The sequence below is a fragment of the Platalea leucorodia genome (genome assembly GCF_965183815.1).
Source record: "Platalea leucorodia genome assembly, chromosome: 4".
Taxonomy (NCBI): Eukaryota; Metazoa; Chordata; class Aves; order Pelecaniformes; family Threskiornithidae; genus Platalea; species Platalea leucorodia.
In genome coordinates this window covers 69,746,409-69,769,301 of record NC_138826.1, presented here as the reverse complement: position 1 = coordinate 69,769,301, position 22,893 = coordinate 69,746,409, and the positions used below count along the sequence as shown (strand labels likewise).

The window sequence follows — 22,893 nt, the reverse complement described above, 5'->3', positions numbered from 1 at the left end:
TGTTGCTGCCTTGCCTCATTGGAATGAGGCTCGAAAAGAGCTTTTAAACTAAGTGCAAGAAAACTTCCTGTGATCAAAAAGTATTCAGTGCCAAAGAGCTTCTGAGCATTATCTGATGTTGGTCATTTTTCCTTGTGGGCAGTTGGTTTATCTGTCTGCTTACCAGTGTTGTTTTTTCTGGAATAAGGATCCTCTCCTGGAGGAGACAGAAGGGGAAGGCATGCACTTCTCAAGTGCTTAGGGCTCCATTGTCTATATGAGGAGCTGCAGCTAGTAATTCCAATACTAGAATTGACTACTGGGAGTAAAGAGCACCTTCCTAAGGGTTATCTTTATTATTTTTTTTTTTTCTTTTTTCCCCTCTCTCTCAAGCTTCTTAGAAGAGCCTCTGTAGTACCTGAATGTGAGTATAACCTTTTCTCAGACAAGTGGGCTGCTTGTTTATAGTCAAGCTTTTGAAAGTCAGATGCTATTCAGAGGCACAATCTTTTCCTTTCATATAGCTGCTTTGTGATAGAGAATTGCACCCAGGTGTCGCACTACCGAAGAATACATTTCCTTAGGCAATCCATAAATGAGTCATTAGTTATTCCCCTGATCCACCCTCAAAGTGCCCAGTCACGCAGAGGGCTGGCGTGTGCCTGCTGAGCCCTTGACCCACTGGGAACCTTGAATGGGTGGGGCTTTGGGAGCTGTCTAACATCTACTCTTTGCCTGTCCCTCAACAAAAGGGGTGTGTATCTTAAAGGCAATGAATAAAATTCAGCACTTGAAAAAATGAATATGCAATGCTAGTAAAGCTGCAGTATCTTGTTTTGAATGCTTAAGGGTTTGCTGGGCCAAAACCATTTAAGTGATGATTTTCTTCTGCTTGTTTTGTTCCAGTCTTAGGGCTGATCAGCTCTCTCTGAGAACAGTATTAACAGGGATAAAGCAAGTTATTATCCTCAATTTTTGTGCTCATCTGCATACAATCAGTTTCCAGTAAAGAACCTTAAGAGCAGGAGTTGCCTATCTGTATCCTGTGAACCTAATGTTTCCATTATTGGTTTCAGAATAATTTAAGAAAAGATAAAATCTCAAATTTGGTAGGTTTACCTGCTTTCCTTGTTCCATGAAAATGTGTCTGAAGGCTAGATATACTTCTCTCTTTATAAGCAGAGTTTATAGGAGCTTTTTCTTGATGAATATGGCATTCATGACGTTAGGACTGAAATGCTAAATTCACTTGCAGTAGCAGTGTTTAAGGGTATGGAGAGTAGTTTCAGGTACTTTACTCTGTATGACTATAAAGTCTTCCCTAATTAGAGCTCAATCTCTTTATCTTGCACAAAACAACTGGAATGGTGACTCAGTTATATTGTCTTAGTATTCTCCCCACCAGAGAGTACTTGAGTGCTCTTGGGTTCTCTAAGCTACTGGAGAAAGGAACAGAAAGAGCCAGTAGCTAAAATATGGAGACAATCACATCCATAAATGTACTGATGAAGGTTACCAATTGCTAAAATAATTTATTAGAACAACCCAGTGAATTTTCTCTCATGAATGTTTGAGGCTTTCCTTCTCTCTCTTTAGACTTCAGTCCAACACAAAATTGGAGCTTAGTGTGGAGAAAGGAGAGAATGGCAATAACTGGATGAAATCTAACTGCTGTGTTACTCAGGTTCTCAGACTGCATGATCTGGTAGTACTCCGGTCTTGATCTTAAGCAAAAAAAAAAAAACCACTCTAAAATCAAACAACAAAAAAACGCACAGCCAAATGGATAACTTACAAACTAACGGGGATTTTGAGTTTGGTGGCACAGTCTGTTCTGTGAGTGTCCCAGTAGCTCTTGTGGACTGTCTGTGAATGACTTGCTGTGCCCAAGTCTGTTCCATGTCTGAACAGGTCTTGCTGCCCCTGTGATGACTACAAGCTACTAAAGCAGTTGTGGTGTAGGCACAGGCACTCTCCAGTCTGCCCAGTGCTCCCAGCTGGTTCCGGGTGGCATGGGAATAGGATGCAGACTGGAGGCGGGGGGGAGCACAGGGTGGAGGGGTGAATGGAAGGTGAAACCAAGGCAGAAGTAGGGGAGTGTGTTCACACAGAGGTGGTGGGGGAGCAGTGGGATGAAGGCACGGCGGAAGGACTAGTCAGGACTGCGAATAAGGAAGTGGAATCATAGGTGAAAGCTGAAAGAAGGTTAAAGATGTGGGAGAAGATAGTGGTGGATAGGCTGGGTGAAGTAAGTTCTGTAACTGGAAAGATGTTATCATCCACAGCTGGGAATTGAACACAGGAATTAGTATGTCTGTTGGTATGTCAGAATGAAAACGAAAAGGTTTCTACTGGTACCAGCTGCTCTGTTAATACAGTAGGGGATGGTGCCACAAATAAATCAGCCGTATAGGACTTAGACTGCTGTTCGCGTTGTAGTTTTCAAGTCCATTCTGTACAAAATAAGTAACAAATTTCTCACTGAGCTTCCAGTGTTTCTTTTGGGGGTGAAAGCCTCTGTTGTAAGGTTTTGGCACTTTGGGATTTGCAATGGTTCCTGTCCCACTTGCCCCTTCCCCCTTCCATTTCAACTGCTCTACTGATAACTTCTTTAAGTCGGTATGGACCCAGCATAATGGGGGGGAAGGGGCTGAAGAACAAGTAGATGTACATCAAACTGTTGCTCTGTGGTAAAGAAACATTCAGTGAGAGAGTTCTGTATTGTTTGTAGAAAAATTGTAATGCAAGCAATACTCTTTCTGGATGAAGAAAACTAAATTGCAATGGTGCCATTAGACTTAGGCAGATGGTGGGAGGTTGGCATCTATTGCCAGAAAAGGGGTAACCTGGCCATATTTCTGAAGATACTTGGTAGAGTTTACTAGTTCCTGGTTTTGTCTTGGGTGTCGATTTCGTTCTGTCACAGAAATTTAATTTTGGAGCCTCAGTCTAACTACTTTTTTTTTAAATTGTATTGTAGATCGAGAGGATCAGTCCATCCTTTGCACGTGAGTATTACAGTTGCCAGCTTGTCTGGATGTCAAAGTCTGTGTTAAAAATCTTGGTTGGAGGACTCTCTTAATCGTAAATGCTAGGGGTAGGCTCAGTAAATCAGGTAATAGTGGAGAGTCAAGGAAGGTCCCACTACAGTTCCTCCAATATATATGTAATCCTTTCTGCAGAATAATTTTTGTAAGAATTGGAGGAAGAAGGGAGGTTTTGAAACAGCCCCTGCGCTCCAACTCCTAAAGAATTACAGCTTTGTCAACAGAAAAGGCTTGGAGAAGTCCTTCAGATTTGATGCAGCTGTTGCGTTAAGTACATTCATACTGATGAGGCTGATACAGTAACAGATACTCTTGATACAGCAGTTTCTCTTCTAGACACAGCAAAATTTTTTGGCCCTCAGTTCTGCTTGAGGGATTGGTATGTTTCTTCTTGCAGTCAGGAGGCTTCCTTTGGAAAGATTCACTTCGTTACCTTTCACCCCTAGCTCTACAGCAGCCTCCGGATTATTCCTCAGCCACCTGGCAATCTTCATATCCAAGTGACTAGAAAGCATAGGGTTTTTTTATTGCCTTCCCTCCTCCGTGCACACGTACAGAACCTGCACCCAGCAGCAAACTGGCTGAGGGCTAGCCTGCAGTCCAGCTACACTGCTACCGCTTGCCAGTACAACTTGTTTTTTCTTGTTTTTGAGGGAGGTGCCATAGTGGCCAGAATGCAGTTAATGAGCTCTGTAGCCCTTCTGGGGTTAGAAATATGAATATATCCCCCTTTGTCTTGTTTGTGAATGAATTGCAGATTTTCTTTACAGAGGTGAATCTGGAGCTGGTAAGACGGAGAACACCAAGAAGGTCATTCAGTATCTGGCTCATGTTGCTTCGTCACACAAGTCTAAAAAAGACCAGGTAAGACCTGGGTTTGATGATGTGTTATTGCTGTGCTGACTTTGGACAATAAATATATATTGGCTGATGTTGGTAAAAGCCATATTGCTCAATAAAAGCCTAGATACTAACATTTATCAGGGGGCTGAGGAGGACAGTGAACTATGAAACCATAAAAGTTTGCCAAAAATTGCAGGCCAGGGAACACTGTTCTAAGACATAACTCCTTTGAATTCAGTGGAGCTACAGTGGGGATAGACTCATCCACAACCTCTTGGATTCATGGCCAGGGGCATGGGCAAGAGACGCTATAAATGAAGCATCACCTATACTGATCTTTTTACACGGATGTATTGCTTATAACCAGTCCAGGCAGTGTAAAACCTTTATAGATTAGGTCTCGCTATTATATATACTGTCTCAGAACTGGCGCATACAGTGATAGGCTAGTGGACATCAGCTAAAAACTTTAAAATTGTAGGAAAACATTAAAAGGGTGGAAAACAGCCAAGTGTTAGCAGCACATGAAAGGAGGGTGGTGGTGATGTGGGAGGACTTTAAAGATGTCTCACTTATATTTTTTTCCCCCTCCCTCTCCCCCGATGGACTATTGCCGAATTCGTCAGTTGTATCCTCGTAGGTGAGCTGCACGTTTACTGCACGTTCTGCACCAGGAATGCGTTTTCTGTCCCATTGTGTGATTTTTTTGAGCAGCTTTTCACTCCACACCAGTATCACTTTCTGCAGCTAAAACAAATCCATAGACAATTCACAATTTTATTTTTTTTTTGTGTGGTGCACAGTAATCTTTTTGTGAGGATGTTCAATTGGAGACTAAAGTGATATCAAGAATACTTGTGTTCTCTGCTCAATACCAGTTTGCATTTAAGGTTTTTCTTGCAGGATTTTCCCAGATATACCATTCAAGAAGTATTTCTCCAGGGCAATAAGATTGGACCAGGCTTTCCTAGAACCATAAGCGTCTAATGTGCGTGGTGTTTCCAGTAAGATAAATGTAGTTAGGTGTTTAGCTTTCTGTTTCCTGCAGTGACATGTGGCTGCAGATTGCGAAGAAAGGTTGGGGGGAAGGCTGCCCTGCAGACAGTGTGTTCCAGGACTGAGCTTGTTAGCCAGAGCTGAACACATTGGAAATGTTCACTGGCGAGCTGTGTAATGAAAGCCAGATGCCAAGTGTGTCCGCTGTATCTCTATATAAGATTTTTCCCATAGTAGCTTAATGTGTAGGCATGTCTTACATGTGTAGACTATATAAATAAGAAGGCATCTCTGCACGCAGGCATACTATGTGTGCATGCACACATAGTAATAAGTAACTTCTGGAATCCAACCAAAAAAAAACTTTCTATGTGCCAAACTTTCAGACATATGAAGGCTTTTTCCATGGTCTGTCAGTAGCTGTATTTAGAAATGTTCTCCTTTTTTCTTTTTCTTTTTTTTAAGTGTGGAAAATAGAATCATGGGGTTGAGTTAAGTATTCTTCCACTGCTTATCCTTGAGCAAAATTTCAGCCACCGAAGCAGGACAGGCAGCCTGCTTAGGAGAATAAAACAGTCCTAAGTTGGACTGGTTGGTGATTTGCCCAGGTTTGATATTCCCGCTCCCGCCCCCAAGTTTTGATTCTTCCAAAAAGTCCTGTAGCTCACATTTTGCTCCACTTTTGTGACTCAACAGTAGCACTGGCCTTAGCAGCGGGGATTTAGAACTGGAGTCTTCAAATGTTAATTGGTAATGAGTGCTCTATGCAACAATTCTTTACAAACCTTAAACTTGGAACCAGGTTATAAAGGTTTATGAAGATGAATACATTAAAATTTTTGAGGATCTCTGATATACCGGTCACGGCAGATTTACTCTTTAGGGTCGAATATGATAGTGTCCAACGTTTATGCTGTAAGACTGGGCACCAAACTTAACCAGTGATAATATAGAAAGCAGTGGTGCTTTATCTACCAGAAAGGTTTCTTGACTGTCTCCTATTAGAAGTTTTGGATGTAAGCCCCTGTTTTTCCAAATACCAGAGCAAAATTGGATTTATAAAGCATATTCTTCAACTCTAGCTGTCTTGTCTTGGAGGTAGTGGCAGCTTCCACTGATCCCAGTGCATTAGTCTATTCAGCTAAATAGCTTCTAGCTGCATGGTGTGACTACTAAGCACATTAAGGCTGCTTTTGGGGCCTACTGAATCTAATTACATGAACGCTTTTTTTCATTTGATTAAACTTTATTTATGGAGGTTGAGATTGATGTTTTCCCATGTTTAGTCTCTGCTTCTCTGCTGACTACTTAAATCACGTAATAGTTTTTTCAAGATGAGAATGTTCACTACTAATCAGAAATTAATGGGTAATAGTTGCTAATACTTAAATATTTGTAATGAAGATTACGTTATTGATGATCTTTCTCCCTTCGCTATCCAACCCACTGTTGTTGGGACTCAGTTTTTTGAGAATCTCTCACATGACTGCAGAGAAGAATACAAAAGCAAATCCCTAAAGTGTAAAAACCAAAACAACAAAAAAACCCACCAAACCAAACAAAAGACCCAAACGCCCTCCCCCATCTTTTAGTTTTTTAAATTGCATGCTGTTAAAGCTAGCTGTGATTTCTAGATGCCTTTCTCCATACTTCCTGAAGAATCAGTGGCGGCAAAACTTCTGCCTCGCATAGAAATCATTCCAAACAGTGTGTGAGATGCAAAAAAATCAGAGTACAAGATAGATGTCAAGGATTTTAGTTGCTTTAAATTGGTGTTGTGACTTCAGAGCAGTAGAAAGAGAGTGTACTGAAGGGTGTGTGTTGCCCAACCACAGGCTAACAGATCCAGTGGCTGTTAGTGCTTCTGTGTTCATGAGGAATACTGTACATACTTCAAATACATGCCAAGTATTAAACAAATTTGTTTCAGGTCAAGGAATGGCAGTTACAGGTGTCAGAAAATTGGCAGCATCTTAATGATAAGAACTTTAGAATTTCTAGAAAGCTTGTGACGGATGGCTCTGTGTTGTACTGTTTTTGCTTTGCAAAATTACCCTTTGTATAATAGTATTAATAATGAAGTGTCTTCCTTCAGTGAAAGGTGACTGTCAAAATTTTAAGGTAAAAAACCCCAACAAATCCCACCCAAAAACTTCTTTAAAATTTTAAACATAAAAGAATTGTCTTTTTAAACAAAGAAGGCATACAGTGTGTGCCAGTGAGGAATGGATACATCACCGTAATCGCAGCCGCTTAATCTTATGTGCTATTGCCATGGCATGCTGAGAACTTGCTCTTTCCACTGTATCATGGTGCTAAGGCAAGTCATGAGAGCTAACTGACCTGACCAGCTCTTTAGCATTTTCCTTTCCCCACAGCTCTATATTGCTGTGTCCCTGAGCTGGCGTTCTCTATGCGTATTGCTACCTTGGTGGTGCAAGAGACCTAATCGCCTCTAAACTACAGTTTACCAACACCTATTTGACATTAATGACACTTTTTTCCTGAGGTACTAAATAACAGCAGAGTTTGTAGTATGGATTTCTATAAACTTTTGATCTTTGTATAGCTAAGCATGACCTTAGCTTTATTTTTAGCCAAATATTGAAAACAGATTTGATGTCAAAGCCTGACTTCTGTTTAGAGGAAAAAATGGCCTTTTTTTACCTCTTCCCTCTTGTTCCGTAGTTGAGTTGAAATGCTACGTTGCTGGCATCTCTCACTTGCATAGTAACAGATTGTAGTCACAAAGGCCTAGGACCTCACTGCAGGATGGGGAGGAGGAATGGGGTGAGGGAAGAGTGTTCCAGCTTCAGTGCATGTGCCAGAATAGAAGGGGAAATGTGACCGCCACACAGTTTCAAAGACTGAACTCTAGTTTCAAGGTTTTCTCCTTACAAAGCCACATGCTGGCTCTGTTGTAGAGAGCAGATGTCCCAGCTCAGGTTCCCTTCCCAGGGCTAACCCCCTTGTTATATATACTTGACAGTGAATGAAAGTGCAGCAGCAGCTTCTGTATATGTGCAGTTCTACAGAGACCGAGGGTCTTGCACTTTGCAAGCATTAAGTGAGGTGATTGTGAAAGTAAGAAATAAAGACCTGTAGTTCTCTGTACAGTTTCTCATGTATCTTGCTCTTTTTTTTTTTTATTGCATGTATTTTTAGAGAGACTGTGTAAGGACTAATCTGTTTTATAATGCACTTTGAAAATGAATGGGAACAATTTTCTTTTAGAAATATCTTTAAATAATTTGCTCATAAATTCCAGTTTTTGTGAATCAAACTTCATTTCCATCTGTTATGCACAGGAAGTCTTGAGTACTTACTGATAACTGCTAAAAAGAAAAACATTAATCTAAACTGTCATTTTCTGTCTCTAGAAGCTTTTTAGGTAATCATGAAATATATAGAACTCCATGCTTTTAGCACAGAGGACAAGTAATTTTTAAAAACAGCCAGGGATATAGCTAGAGCCTGCAGGGAAAGGTGTATATGCTCCAATGGTCTAGTATTTAGCAGGGGTAAAGGTTCTGAATTTTCTTTTTCTACAGCTCCAGTATTTTGTGTTCCTTGAGGGGAGGAGTGTGCGAATATGGCAGCAGAATGCAAGTGATCATGCAGTTTGTGGGATACCACTAATTCTCTTTTTTTGTGTGCCTCCAGTCAGAGGAGGTTCTTGCTTGTTTGTATTTTGGAAGATGTAGACTCTTAGTGCAAGCTTTCTGTGTTTTTTTTTTTTTTTTTTTTTTTAAAAACATTAGACCTTTTCAGACTAGCTTCTTAACCTACTACTAGCAGAGTTCAAGGCTGTCTTGCAGGAGCAAGATGGGATTTTCCTCACTTTTCCAGCCTAGATGGCAAGACACCTCTGGGATGAGGGCCTGATCTGGGATGGTACGGTGTTTCACTTTGATCCTGGGAAGTCTGTGGAATGTGATGGCCAAGTGGCTTTGAAGGGCTTCTTGTTAACAGAAAGAGAGCACTGGGATGCCCTTGTGTTGAGGAAGGGAATAAGGCATATTTGTGAATGTTTCTGTTTTACCCAGATAACTAATGAGTCTCCTTTGAAGGTTTAAGGGATCATCTCCTAAGGTTTAATATGGCTTCTCTACAACAGATGCCAAGCTAGTGTGAATTAAAACTTCAGCGCTGGTTTGACCCAAGGTTAATGCAGTAAACCGCTGCCTACTTTATTAATTTCTGATTTCTCTCTAGGGAGAACTGGAGAGACAGTTGCTCCAGGCTAATCCCATCCTGGAGGCCTTTGGAAATGCCAAGACAGTAAAGAACGACAACTCCTCAAGATTTGTGAGTATTACTATCCAGTATGGGTGCCGGTATTCTACACTTCCCAGAGGGAAGACTTGGTCTGCTTTTGGGTGAATTGCTGTCACGATAGGACAACTGCCTGAGTGACTTCCCTCAAATTAATCTGGGAAGTGAATTTAATTCAGTGAATTATCCAGAATAGACCTGATAGGTCTCTGGAATGAAGGAACCTGACCCTGTGCCAGGATCATCTATGCCGATTTTTATTGTAAGTTCATTACGGTCAATTTTATCTTGGAGAGCAAATCCTGGTCCTTATTTGCTTGCTCTGCAGAGCAGTGGGCAGCATCTGAGAGGCAGATGGGGGAGCTAGAGGTGGAACTAAATGAAAATGGGTGAAGCTAATGTTGAGGGAGGCAGAACTGTCCAGATCATACAGCACATGAAACTGAAGGGACCCTGGTTGTGGGAAATCTAAGCTGAAATATAATGAATTTGAATTGTAGGCTGTCTGAATGTCAGAAATATCTGAAAGTGTTTGGTGTCTTGTTTGTTAAATCACTGTTGTGATCAGCAGGCATTGCCTATTGGCTGACCTTATGTTTTGCCTAAAACCTGCCTTACCTGTTCTGAATTTCCTTTCCTGGATTAAAAAGAGAAGGTTCACCTTTGCTGTTTACTGTTGTTACCAGATAGAATGAATACTAATTTTAATATTATTATCTGCCTCTTAGGGCAAGTTCATCAGAATCAACTTTGATGTCAATGGCTACATTGTTGGAGCCAATATTGAGACCTGTATCCTTTCTGTAACAACTTAAAAGGAGAAGTTAAAGGCTATAGAGGTGGCAGTAATGGTACCTAGCAATCTCTTCGCAACTGACTTTCTATTTGTCAGGTCAAGAAAGTGGTAGGAAGCACTTAAATTTTTGCTAGCAAGATTACTGTTGTAGTCTCCTGTTTCTTCATACAGTATTTTGTGACCTTTGTGATCATGGTGGAAATCTTTGAATGAATGAATGAATTCTACTCTTAGGAGGCTGAAATGGAAGCATAAACTGCGGTAAGATGAATAGCTTTGGAATTTCATAAGCCATTCTCACTTCTGTCCAAGGCAAGTAGGGATGGGTGGCCACTGTTTTTCTGTTTGTTTGTTTGTTTGTTTGTTTTTTTATTAGTTAAGTCTCTCTTATCATAGCCATCATTCAGAGGCTGGCAGAACTGAGGCCAGAAGCTCAGTGGGTTGTTGACTGATAATGATTGCTAAATCAATACCCCTGTTAATTGGCATGAGGAGAACATCAGGTAGTACAAGCTTTTTTTCCTGCCATAGAATAGGAAGTGATTTGTATGTCCTGCCATATGCCTTGACTCTCTGAAGATCTGCTGGAGAAGTCACGTGCAATTCGTCAAGCCAAAGAGGAGAGAACCTTCCACATCTTTTACTACCTGCTATCTGGGGCAGGCGAGCATTTGAAGAGTAAGTATGATTTTTTGTTGTAGTTATGGGGTTCCCTTGTCACGACGACAGGGGGTCCAAACCACTTGTAGGCCAGGACCTGTTCGTTCATAGTTTCTTGACTCTGCCTTTTAGATATGGTCACCCCTCCTCCACTTCTTCCGTACATTCATATATCCCTCTGCCCTCCCCCTGCACTTCTCAATTCCTGAAAACTTGCTTCTCTGGTTCCTTCCTGCACTTGTCTCCTTGCCAGCAGTGACTCTACGCCCTTCCTTATCTAAATCACTGTCCCATGTTTAGTCTCGTCTTGTGTGATGTAAACCGTTCTAGTACAGGAATGGTCCTACTGTGATGTGCTTGGTGTTTAACTGAATGGAGCAAAGCTGCTGGCACCTAAGCAGCTCTAGAAGTCTAGGATCCTAGTGCACCTAGCTCAGCCTGGTAATCGGGGTCCCTGTTGTGCGAGAGCTACAAATTGATCTGGAGGAGGTACAGGAGAGGACTTTTCTCATAGTTGCTACTGTTTCAAGAGCTATAACTTTCACCTGACTTGAAACAAATGAGGTGTCTGAAATTAAAGGCAAATCTACTTCCAAGTTAATCCCTGCTTCTTATAGACTTAGGGCATAATGATGATTGACACTGCTTTGGTGGAGTCATCCAGAGGAGGGAATAGAAAGAAATAAAGCAGAAAAACTCCAGTTTTATCTAAAATATATTAGATGTTCAGCCTGAAGTGAAACTGGGCTTCATCCCAGATTCATCCAGTATCTGCTAGTGTATACAAGTCAGAATTTTGATCTCAGTGGTAGCTTGTTGTCTATTTAAGAAAAAAAGAAAAGAAGAAAAAAAAAAAAAGAAATTAAAAAAAAAAAAAGTAATAGCCATAGTAACTTCCTTCTTAATTCTTTCCTAAGCTGATCTGCTGCTGGAGCCTTACAACAAATATCGCTTCCTTTCCAATGGGCATGTTACGATCCCGGGTCAGCAAGACAAAGATATGTTTCTGGAGACCATGGAGGCAATGAAGATCATGGGCATCCCAGATGAGGAGCAGATAGGTATGAATCTTCTAAAGGGCTTGAAAGTGCAAGAAAATGAAAGAGGGGAAGAGATCATATCTCTGGAGCTTTTTTTGTTCTGGGGTTTTTTGTTTGTATGTTTTGGGTTTTTTGTTGGTTTTGTTTTCTCTGGTGTCCATCACACTTCCCCCTCCAAGTGAACAGTGTGCAAGGAATAAAGTTAGTTGCTTTGTAGTGACCCACCTCAGGATCTACCAGCACAGTTTCAGTTTATACAGTTAAGGTTAGAAGTCAAGCAGCTAATGAAAACATGCTTCTGTTTGCTGTTTTTGTTCCCAGTCTGAGGGCTGTGCATCCAGTTTATGCATAACACATCCAAGATGCAAGAATCCCCTCATTCTCTTGTGCAGTGCACGGCTTGTGTGCTCCCCCTATCCCTCAGCAGTGGCTTTTAAGTATCTAATCCAACCATTGCTGGATTAGTACTCTGAGAATGGCCTGATCATAGTGCCTTTCTTTCCAGCTTAACACTAAACTGCTGATCAGAAATTAATATTGTCTGATTCTGGGAGCACAGTACCATGACAGTGAAGCTAGAATTGCATGCAGCCAGCACACAGTGCAGTAATACGTATTCACCAGAGCTCTGTGCTGTCTCATTCATGACCTGCCTCACTGGTTTGGGAACCACTGTTCTGCAAAATCTCAGTTTCTAAACGTATAAGGTCTTCTAAAAGTAGGACTGTTCTTTTTTCTCTACACTGAAGCAAGCATTTGTGGTGGTTTGAGGTCACCATCTCCCCTACTAGACACTGCAGCTCTTGTGGCTGTAGGGAGTATGTGCCTGTGCCTTAACTATTGCTCTTCACAGTCCAGCATGCTATAAATCCACTCTGTTGTTATCCACAGTTTAGTACACTTTTTGATATCCTGAATCATCTGAGACTGAAACTGCTGTATGGAGGTGAAGAGAAATTCGTCTAAACCGAATAAAAGAATTAGCAGCCTAATTTATTGTCAGGATGTCCTGCTATGCTGAGTTTTTTGAGCTGGGTTTTTAATGTATGCTCTAGGGCATGTCTTTGTCACATAGATGAGCTATAGGTTCCAAGCACTACAGCAAAGATAGCTTTAGTGTTTTGCACTTGCTGTTCAGAGTGAAGTGCCTTGATGTCCCTTACATGCTTAGAAGAGTAATACATAGAGTAGCTGGCTGGATGGTAGGCTTACTTAGTTTTGATGTAAAGTCTAAATGCTAACTATCTTCGTTTATGAGACAACATCAAAATAAGCTGTCTGTCCAAGTGCCAGGACTCCAGATTCAGCTGTCAAACGACTGGATTTCATAATGTGCAACTAGGAACATATATGTTTCTTTTCTGTTAGTCCTGAAGTAGCATATATGGAGCCTTTGTTTGCTCTGCTGTCAAAAGGGTATTGCTTTAAAATAAATGTTTCTATAACAGGTAGAAATTAGGGGACAAAAAAATCTTTGGTACAAGATTCCCTTTGCAAGTGACTGGCAGTTTACTTTGCTCAAGACAACTGGAAGCTATTATGCAATGAGCTCTGATTGATACACAGTGAAAATTGAATTGATGCTGTAGCATTGAAAAATGGCTTTCCTGGCCTAGCATTTGATGCTGCTTTTGTGACATGCACCATTTGAAGAGTATGAATATATCATTAGCCGTGGGTGGGGTTCTTAGCAATTAGTAGTAGTTATGGTACAAGCACTTTCGCCCACATCATGCTGCCCTTCATGCATTATTATATAGGTCTGTATGGACTATAGACCTTGGTCAGGGAGCTGAAAGTGATACGGGGTTAAAGGAACAAAATCTTCCTTCTCTTAATTGGTTTGTACTCTTAATAACTGTCTCTTTCCTGTGTTTAACAGTAGTCATTGAGGAAAATAGTGAATTTTGGCCCTCTAACAGAGAACAGAAGTTATATAAAAAAAATACAGATGTTGTAGGATGGCATATTACTGTCAATCCTGTCTCCCACTTCACTATAGAGGTGTTGAGAATGGGTACATTTCCAGGCTGCGTAGTCTTGCATAGGAGGGACAGGGAAAGTCCCGTGTCCTGAATGGGAGTCATATAAAGGAATTACCTGTGGTGTTTTTTCCCAAATTCCAGAAGGATCTTTGAGATGTTGAGAAGGGCTTCTTAACCATGTCAGGAAAGGTAACTGGGTCATATCAGGGCTTTTGGAGATGCCTGACACTAAGCTATTATTATTATTACTTTAAAAGGTCTGCTGAAGGTTATCTCAGGTGTTCTTCAACTTGGCAACATAGTCTTCAAGAAGGAGCGTAATACAGACCAAGCCTCTATGCCAGACAATACAGGTAACCAATCTTCTTTTCCCGCCCCAAAGAAAAATGCAGAAAAAAGCCTACAGGAAGTTCTTGCAAGTAGAAGAACATATTACAGTATGTAGGGAATGCTGGAGTCCTGTTTTTCTGTAAGGTGAATGATGTGTCAAAGGAGCTGACATGCTACTTCATACAAATATGCGCTGTTTTGCCTGGCATGGGTTTGCAGCCACCCATGGGCAGGAATGTGGCACTGTTCTTGGTGACAGGGCTAGGCAGGAAGTACATGTGATGACCAGATGAGAAGGGCTACTCTACTGGGATATGTAGCATGTGTGTGTTTTAACCAAGCTAGGAATGATTGCTCCTACAAACCTGTATTATCAGACTTTAAGGAATATTCTTTGCTGACTTTGTAGGTAGACTTGTAACTGTAAGAGTAAGGTGGATAGTTTTGTGGTGGGTATAAAGTATGTGTACATATTTTAATTGCACTGCCCATTGTTGCATGTGTAAATAGTACCATGTTTCACGTGACAGAAGGCTATCTGTTGGAAGACTTAGCTCTTAGACCTTGATTATTGATGTACTGCAGAAATATGAGGTTGCTAACTTATCTTTAAGTGTTTATATTTTTGGCTATTATTTTTATGGAAAATATGCTCTAAATGGCATTTTGGGGAGGAGAGTGAACCGTTCAGGTTTTGCATCTTGAATCTGAAATACAGAGTTACCTCAAAGAATGTTTTCTTTTTCTCTTGCTTTCTGTGAGAAAAACAAAAGAACATGAATCTCTTTGTTGTTTCCTCTTACCATCTTTAGCTGCTCAGAAAGTGTCTCACCTTTTGGGTATCAATGTGACTGATTTCACTAGAGGTATCCTGACTCCTCGCATCAAAGTTGGACGAGATTATGTCCAGAAAGCTCAGACCAAAGAGCAGGTATGCATTCTCTAAAACTGAACAAGTACTTTGGTCTTTAATCTTGCCGCCACAAAGCTAACAAATGTATTAGAGGTTTCTGTAGCATTTAATAACCAACTTTATGGCTGCAACGTATGGTGACCATACTTGAATACTTGAATAATGCAGCATGCATATTGCTTCTAGTATTTGCTCACTTGATCTGTATAAAGATAGAAATCGCCTTGCCCCTGTAGCACTTTTTCTCATCGGGGGGGGGCAGGGGGGGAAGAGAATGCAACTCCCCTAAGTTTGATGACTGGCTGTCCCAAGGGATTAAGTTCCTTCAGTGCTGTATGCAAGAATGACGATTTCAAGTTGCTGTAATATAGAAAGCACTGGTTTTGAGTAGGTCAGCTACTAGGGTGGAAGAATTTGCTGCTCACCATTGAAACCGATTGTAAATTTTGTAACGCACTTGAATCAGGTTGTGCTCTAAATGAAACATGACCTAGAAGCTAGTGGCCTCCTGAATGGAGCAAAGCCCCTGTGCTTACTCACTGCACGGCTTCTTTATGAACATATCCTTATTCTCAGTATAAACAAACGTGCACCCATAACATGGAAGGGATGGAGAAGAGAGTGAAGTCTAGAAATAGTCACAGGCTGCCTTTCCATTTTGATATTTAAGTTCTTATTATACATAGTATTTTTGTGTCAATCACAGGTAGGGTAGTGGCATGGGAGGAGGGGATTGGACTTCACAAATCCTAAATTACAAAAGAAATTAAATGCTTTTCTTTGGGCCTATGAAACATGCTATGTTACTGTAGTCTTTGGAGGTGACCGGGCATAATTTTTCTTTCTTGAATACCAGGCATTGGTTTCACCAACAGGCAGGATCCTGAAATTCGGCTTTAACACGCTAATTTAGTAAGACAAATTCTTTGCTCGTTTATGGAGTATCGCAGTGCTGTCTGCTTTTCATTGGGAATAACCTGTGAAATGAGCCTTGTTCAGTGAGTTTGGTGGTGGAGAGAAAATCTCAGACTATGGCTGGGCCATTAGATGCTGAAACAGTATAATTTGTGCCTTCCTTTGGATTATAATGTAACTCCTGATCTTTGTCTTTTTTCTATTTAGGCTGACTTTGCCATCGAAGCGCTTGCTAAAGCCACTTATGAACGTATGTTCCGGTGGCTGGTTATGCGTATCAACAAGGCATTGGATAAGACCAAGCGACAGGGTGCATCCTTCATTGGAATCCTTGACATTGCTGGCTTTGAGATTTTTGAGGTACGGAGATGTCAGGTCATTGCACTCAGTACAGTTTACCATGGAGCAAAGACCGCTGAAGGAAATCGCTTTAAAACTGGAAAAGAATAGTATAGTTTTGGAAAGGATGTGTGTGCCACTTTTGTTATTTGAGATCCCTGCTGATGTGAACTGTCAGAGAAGTTATTAACTAACTTAAGTGGTTCATTCTGTAGTATTTTATGTATTCTGCTAATGTTTTATCTCATTGCTGTATATTCTGGTGCTTACATCCTTTTTGGCGTGTGCATTAGAATTATTTTAATTTCACAGTTGCAGGTGTTCTTGATTCTTTATGGCTCACAGCTTAAGAGTTTGCTAACCTACAAAAAAGTCTTTTAAAATGTCGTGTAGAGTTGTGGATCACCACTGGACTTAAAATTTTTGTCCCATTAGTCTGTCCCAAAACACTTAAGGGATGATCCACTGAAACCTATTATCACTAAAAATTGTTATAAGTCGTTTCTTCTTCCTGCTGATGAGTTTTGGAAAAGACAAAGACAGGGTAGACCAAATCAGATCCAACATAAATTCTGACCTATGTATGCTCCTTTCTGCAAGAAGCCTGAAAATCAGGGGTCAGAGTGTGGTTTCACATACAGCTAAACGGATTTAACAGCAGCTCCTTGGTGCAGAAAAGGAGTGAACTTGCTCCTTTTCCCCTCTGACACTCCTGCCTGCAACTGCTTTTACTGTTCACCTCCCTAGCCCTGTGGAAAGTATTTTCTTATGGTGATTTATAATTGGATCAGTCTGCAAAGGGGAATCTGAGCATAAAAGCTGATGCAAGATAAATGTAGGAGAGGAAGAGCTGAAGGAAAGTTGAGAGATGGAAAAGAGGGGGAGTGGGAGCTCCCTCTGTAGGTGGCAGTGAACTGGTAGGCCAAACCATTATGTCTGTGAAACAACAATTTTCGAATGTGGCTTTGCATTATACTTAGTCTGAAGCAACCACAAGCTGCCATCAGAAAAGAACTATCCTGCCATTATCCCAGCCAGGCATCTCCTATCAACCTGTGTTATGCGGGATCTAGCTCACGTGCAGCTGCAAGGTGAATTGGACCAATTCATGAAATGGAAAACTAAGACGCAGAAAAGTTTGTTGGTTTTTTTGTTGGTTTTTTTTTTTTCCTTCCTCCTCTCTCATCAGTCTACCTTTGGTGTCATGGTTGCTGTATCTCATGAAAAGGAGGGGAGTGGAAATACATGATTAGGAATTACTGAAACATGGAGGAAGTAGATCTGGACCATTCTCTTCAGCAGCCGCATTATATTTAGCGTGGTCTAACATGAAAATGCACCGTGGGTTATTAACCTTACAGTTTGAAGAAAACTGGAGATGTTGAAGAAATTTCCCTCGCTTTCCTTGCTCTGATTTTATATATGAGGATTAAAAAGGGACTTTCTATCCACATGCTTTTAGGAATTTATCTTCAGGCTTCTGTTGCTGCTTCTTCCTATGAAGAGGACCCGCCAACTCTGAGTTTGTGAGAAAACGGGAGTCTCTTCTGTTTCTGCATTAAGAAGCTGCTGTAATTCTTTTGCTGTTTACAACTAAACATTCTTTTGCAAAGTCTGAGGAACAGTGTGTATGAACTTCCCTAGGGATTGCAGCAGTGATGCAGTGGCATGTGACAGGAAAGGCAGTTCATAAGCAAATGAGGTTATTGACAAAGGGCTGTCCACCCCGCACAGATCACTAGCTTAAATTCCTGAACTGTAGATGTGACCTTTCATGCTAAGAGAATAGCAGGGGTGTCTTCAAAAGCAACTGTTCAAACATCTTTCTACCTCTTTCTTCATTAGCTGAACTCCTTTGAGCAGTTGTGTATTAACTACACAAATGAGAAGTTGCAGCAGCTCTTTAACCACACCATGTTCATTCTGGAGCAAGAGGAGTACCAGAGGGAGGGCATAGAGTGGAATTTCATTGACTTTGGCCTGGATCTGCAGCCCTGCATTGACCTCATAGAGAAGCCGGTAAGCTTGTTCTTCTACCGTCGAGTGGCAAGAAATGGCTGCGCTAATTTTGTCATTGAGCACATAATCTCTACCTTTAGACTGGAAACTAGCTTTCTGGCTTTTGTAATCCTCTACTGACACTGTAGTATGCTTAGAAGCAGATGTGAATAGTTTCCTCTTTGAAAGTATGTCACCAATAAATCTGTTAGTTCTGTAGGAAATATTGCATGAAAATAGATCTAGTCAGCCACTTTTTCCTCTCACAAAATTGTCTTCATTTGTGTAGATCTGTGTGGTGCTAGATATATATGTGGCTTACCACAATTAGTGTGAACTTCCTTACTTAACTATAAGTGTGATGAGAAGCTGTGAATCTTTGTTGCTTTCAGTCTGCTTTAATGAAACTTGGAAATTTATAAGTTTCATAGTAGGTGTTCCAATAGTAAAGACTAGTTTGTGAAATGTTCTGCTATGGTCTTCTGCATTTAGACACCTGGATATTTGGAGAACAGTGTGATAGTATTCTTTCTATTAATGAGATGTTTATTTTCTATGTAAAACAACCTAGACAAATGTCATGGAAGAGACTTCATAAAAATGTTCAGAATTCAGATGAGGATTTTGAAGAATTATTAACAATTTATTTTAGTATGGAAGTAGTTGAACTGATAGCACACAACAGGTGAATGTGATGGGTGTCATGGGGATTGGGCTTAGGTATCTTTTTTTTTTTTTTCCTCCCCCCTAGCCATCTAAACATCTTAATTATTGGTGTAATCATGTATTTATCGATGTTTTGATGTTTCCCTTCTTTAAGGCTGGGCCTCCTGGTATACTGGCCCTGCTGGATGAAGAGTGCTGGTTCCCAAAAGCAACAGACAAAAGCTTTGTGGAAAAAGTTGTACAAGAACAAGGCACCCACCCCAAATTTCAGAAGCCAAAACAGCTGAAAGACAAAGCTGATTTCTGTATCATACATTATGCTGGCAAGGTAAAGAATTAGTAGCTAAAATGCAAACATTGGAATGTCTCCTGTATTTTATAATGCATAACCACTGCTTCTTAGAAATGGCCACTTTACAAAATGGCTGCCTATAGGAAACCAGTGGAAGACTTCACAAAGTTGTTCCGTTGCTGTGGACCTGACAGGACCTAAGGGGATTTGCCTGCAAATTATATATGTATAGTTGAAGACATGTCGAACTGACGCCAATATAAATTTGTTCTCTGTGACTTGGTGAGATTAGAGGTACTTTTCAGAAACCTTGCATCAAGACTTCATCACCAAAAATGATGATGCAGTTGTTTTGTGTCACACTCTGGGTGGTGCAAACTAGCATTGCAAATCCATTCCCTTTACTGACAGAACAGAACATGCAGCTGATTTTTAGGGTTTGAAATTTGTAGGTATGCTTGCTTAGATGGCAAATCCAAGAATGATTAGGTAATCTGCTGTTGATTGTGCAAACCTCAGTGCTACTTTTATAGACTTCGCAGGATCTTGTTGCCTCTTGTGCCGCAGAAAATCCCCCGCAAGTTTCTTGATGTGTTTATCTTCTCCAGGTGGATTATAAAGCAGATGAATGGCTGATGAAGAACATGGATCCGCTGAATGATAACATTGCTACTCTTCTCCACCAGTCGTCGGATAAGTTTGTGTCTGAGCTGTGGAAAGATGGTATGTAATTAAACTTAATCTCATTTGTGTTTTCTTGTTTTATGTGGAAGAATTTGTTTGATCATCAAAAGTCTCTGATGAGCTGTGTTGCTTTTTTCCCTGAAGCCTAAGCCACCAAGATGAGCATTATCTGGAACATACTTTGCTTAGATTGTGGTATTGCATTAAAAGTTCACTGTAACTCAAGAGAGAGGTTCACTTGCATCAACTTACATTAAGCTTGCTGCATATATAGCAATTACTTCTCGAAACTGAGAATGCCAGGATAAAATATGAATGCACCATTATGTCCCAGCAGCTTGCGTAGCTGCAACACTCAAACACGAGATCTGAGGTTGAATCTACGTTTTCAGTCCTGCAACTAGTGTGTTCTTGCTGCAGTGTTGTTCAGTATTTTACTCTTATCTTCTCTGGATTTATCTGCTTTTGAGTTTTACTGTTGCTGTCACTTTCTGTGGTGGGTTTTCTTTGACGTCTCTGTCTGTTGCAGAGATGCAGAACGTTCAGAGAGCCTATTTCTATCAACACTTTCCTATTCTTCATCTAGAACCAGGTGACTGAGAAACCCGGCTGTCATGTCATGTGTGTAATGCATCCTAGAGCCATGCAAGAAATGCTTCCGTTAACTTCTCTTTGTCCCTTTGTCATACCTGCTTGTCTTTCTTGTTCATTTCCTCTGCTTTGTGCTAGTAGCTCCTCATGGACTTTAAAACAAAAGCAAAAACTCTCACCTTGTGAGTGGGTACAAGAAAAATATGGATGCATTCAGGTGCTAAAGGTTACTCTTGCAAGACTTGTATAGGAACAGCTAAAAGCAAATCCCTGTCAAGTGTTTGAACATAGAACTAGCGAGGCTGTATTTCTTGCAAGATTTGGAAGGAAGATTTCTGAGACTGCGTTTAAACTGAAGCCCAGTTTAACATTGATTCTAGTATTGGGATTTGACTTCAGCTGCTGATCATTTATAAGAAAGTTAGTTTGGCAAAGGAACTGGTACAGCATGAAAAATGGCCGTCACCAACTTGTGCCTAACAAGGCCTTTGCTGTGTGAGACTCCTTTTGGACTTGAAATGTCAACTGAACCACAGCTGATCAGTTCTCATTTATTGTTCTTAGCTGGATCTTCTGTTGCAAGTGACTGTCCTTTTTGCTATCTTGATGCAGATTGCAGGGCTCACGATTTTTAAGAGGATTGTTCCAGCTGCAATCTGGGACACTCTTCTGTGGATTTCCCTGTGATGTCATCTAGTAACATAACCTTCTTTTCTTTCTGATAAGACAACCTTGACCCTATTCTAACAGCTGCTCTAGAATTGAGCAGTTCTAAGCTAATATTAGCTGTAAATCAGAGTATCCTTTCTTGTTTCTTCTTTTGTAGGGGTTTCTCTTAGCAGTTTTTTTTAATCGGAAGCCAGTTGAGCACAAGTTGATGTTTCTGAAGTGAAGATTGGGAGCCTGAGTGTAGGCATCAGCCAGCCACTAAAGATAAAGCAAAGCAGTAGCTTGAAGCCCTTAGTAAAAATGTACTGGGGGTGTGGAAATTTATAGTGATACAGTTGGTTTTGGTTGGGTGGGTGAATTTTTATCTCCATGTAGAAGAGCAATGGGATAAGTAATGCTTTAGTTTCTTCTTGCCCCTGCTACTCTCAGATTTAGCTGGCTTCTATTGAAAAAAAGGATCTGTGGAGTCCACCCATCAAGGTGATAGCTTCATTAGTGCTTGGATGTCACTGTGGCATAGTGGAGAAACTGTTGGGGCAGGGAGTTCTGACTTTCTCCTCGTGGTGTTGTTCATGTCGCTGTCATAGAATACTTGTACTCCAAAAATAACTCAAATAGTGGTATCTTGAGGTTTGATTTCTGTCATGCCTTTTGCCATGCCTTTTACCATGTTTGCTCAGTTTACAAGTAGATACGGCTTTTCTGATCACCGGTCATGGCAGTTCTGCCTGTAATGCAAGAGTGAAGCTGGGCTTTTTCTCTAACTGCGGTCCCTTCTGGGTCAGAGTTAACTAATAGTTGACTCTGCTGGGCTAGCAGCTAGAACTCTTGGTTTGTTGTTTTTCATTGTAACCTAAGCAAGTAGAAGCATCTGAAATTCACTTCTAGATTGCTCTTCCAGAGCTGCCATCCAGAGCATCAGTAGAATATGTTTGGGAGTAAGTTTGACTCCATCACTCAAACTTCCTGTAGTGAGCTGTTGCTTTTTTTTTCCTTCCTGCTCCTATCCCTGCACAAATTCTGTACAGGTGTCGACATCTGTGTAGAGATGAAGCAAAAAGGATCCTGCAGCTCCTCTCATTTATCCTGTTCTACCCAGATGTTCTTTGTATGTTCCAATGCTTCCTTTGTTTGTGGAAGAATTTTAACACTCTTTCTTCTGCTCTCTCTAGTTGACCGTATTGTTGGGCTGGATCAGGTAGCTGGTATGTCAGATACAGCATTGCCAGGGGCCTTTAAAACCAGGAAGGGTATGTTTCGAACAGTGGGACAGCTCTACAAAGAACAGCTGGCTAAACTGATGGCTACCTTGAGGAACACCAACCCCAACTTCGTCCGTTGTATTATCCCCAACCATGAGAAAAAGGTAAAGACACTTATAACAGTACATCCCATGCAGTCTTGCATGGGCTTCCCGGGGCACGTGGCTGGGTTGCTATCTCTTGTCACGTTTTACAAGAGATCTTAAAGATACCCTGAGAAAACAGGACATCTTTTTAAGGTCATCCTAAATAACTTTATACTTACCACAGTTTTGGAGACTGATCTTTGCAGTTCATAAAAGCTTTCAATTGCTTCTAACTGGAAAAGGGAGAACTGGCTGCTTTACTAAAAAGAAGGGGAGGCAAGGGGGTAAGCCCCTTTTGTAAAAGCTTTGTGGTATTTATAAAATATGCTTTTTCCTCACTAGGCTGGAAAACTAGATCCCCACTTGGTCCTTGACCAGCTTCGCTGTAATGGAGTGCTGGAGGGAATCCGTATTTGTCGTCAAGGTTTCCCCAACAGAGTTGTGTTCCAGGAATTCAGACAAAGGTAAGGCCTAGAAAAGAATCCGAAGCAGTCTTTACCCTGGCAAAGTTAAGACGTAAGTGCAAA

At 40.9% G+C, this 22,893-nt stretch overlaps 1 protein-coding gene across 1 annotated transcript in view; it reads left to right on the top strand.

Moving 5' to 3' along the window:
• Positions 1–22,893, top strand: part of MYH9 (myosin heavy chain 9) — a 72,104-nt gene that overhangs the window by 29,546 nt on the left and 19,665 nt on the right. The window contains exons 4-17 of the mRNA XM_082310913.1: positions 2,960–2,987; positions 3,797–3,890; positions 9,081–9,173; positions 9,869–9,932; positions 10,516–10,614; positions 11,514–11,657; positions 13,879–13,974; positions 14,764–14,882; positions 15,987–16,139; positions 17,964–18,137; positions 18,937–19,110; positions 19,683–19,797; positions 22,191–22,384; positions 22,709–22,830. Coding sequence (XP_082167039.1) covers positions 2,960–2,987; positions 3,797–3,890; positions 9,081–9,173; positions 9,869–9,932; positions 10,516–10,614; positions 11,514–11,657; positions 13,879–13,974; positions 14,764–14,882; positions 15,987–16,139; positions 17,964–18,137; positions 18,937–19,110; positions 19,683–19,797; positions 22,191–22,384; positions 22,709–22,830 — 1,669 coding nt within the window. The remainder of the gene's footprint in view (positions 1–2,959; positions 2,988–3,796; positions 3,891–9,080; positions 9,174–9,868; positions 9,933–10,515; positions 10,615–11,513; positions 11,658–13,878; positions 13,975–14,763; positions 14,883–15,986; positions 16,140–17,963; positions 18,138–18,936; positions 19,111–19,682; positions 19,798–22,190; positions 22,385–22,708; positions 22,831–22,893) is intronic.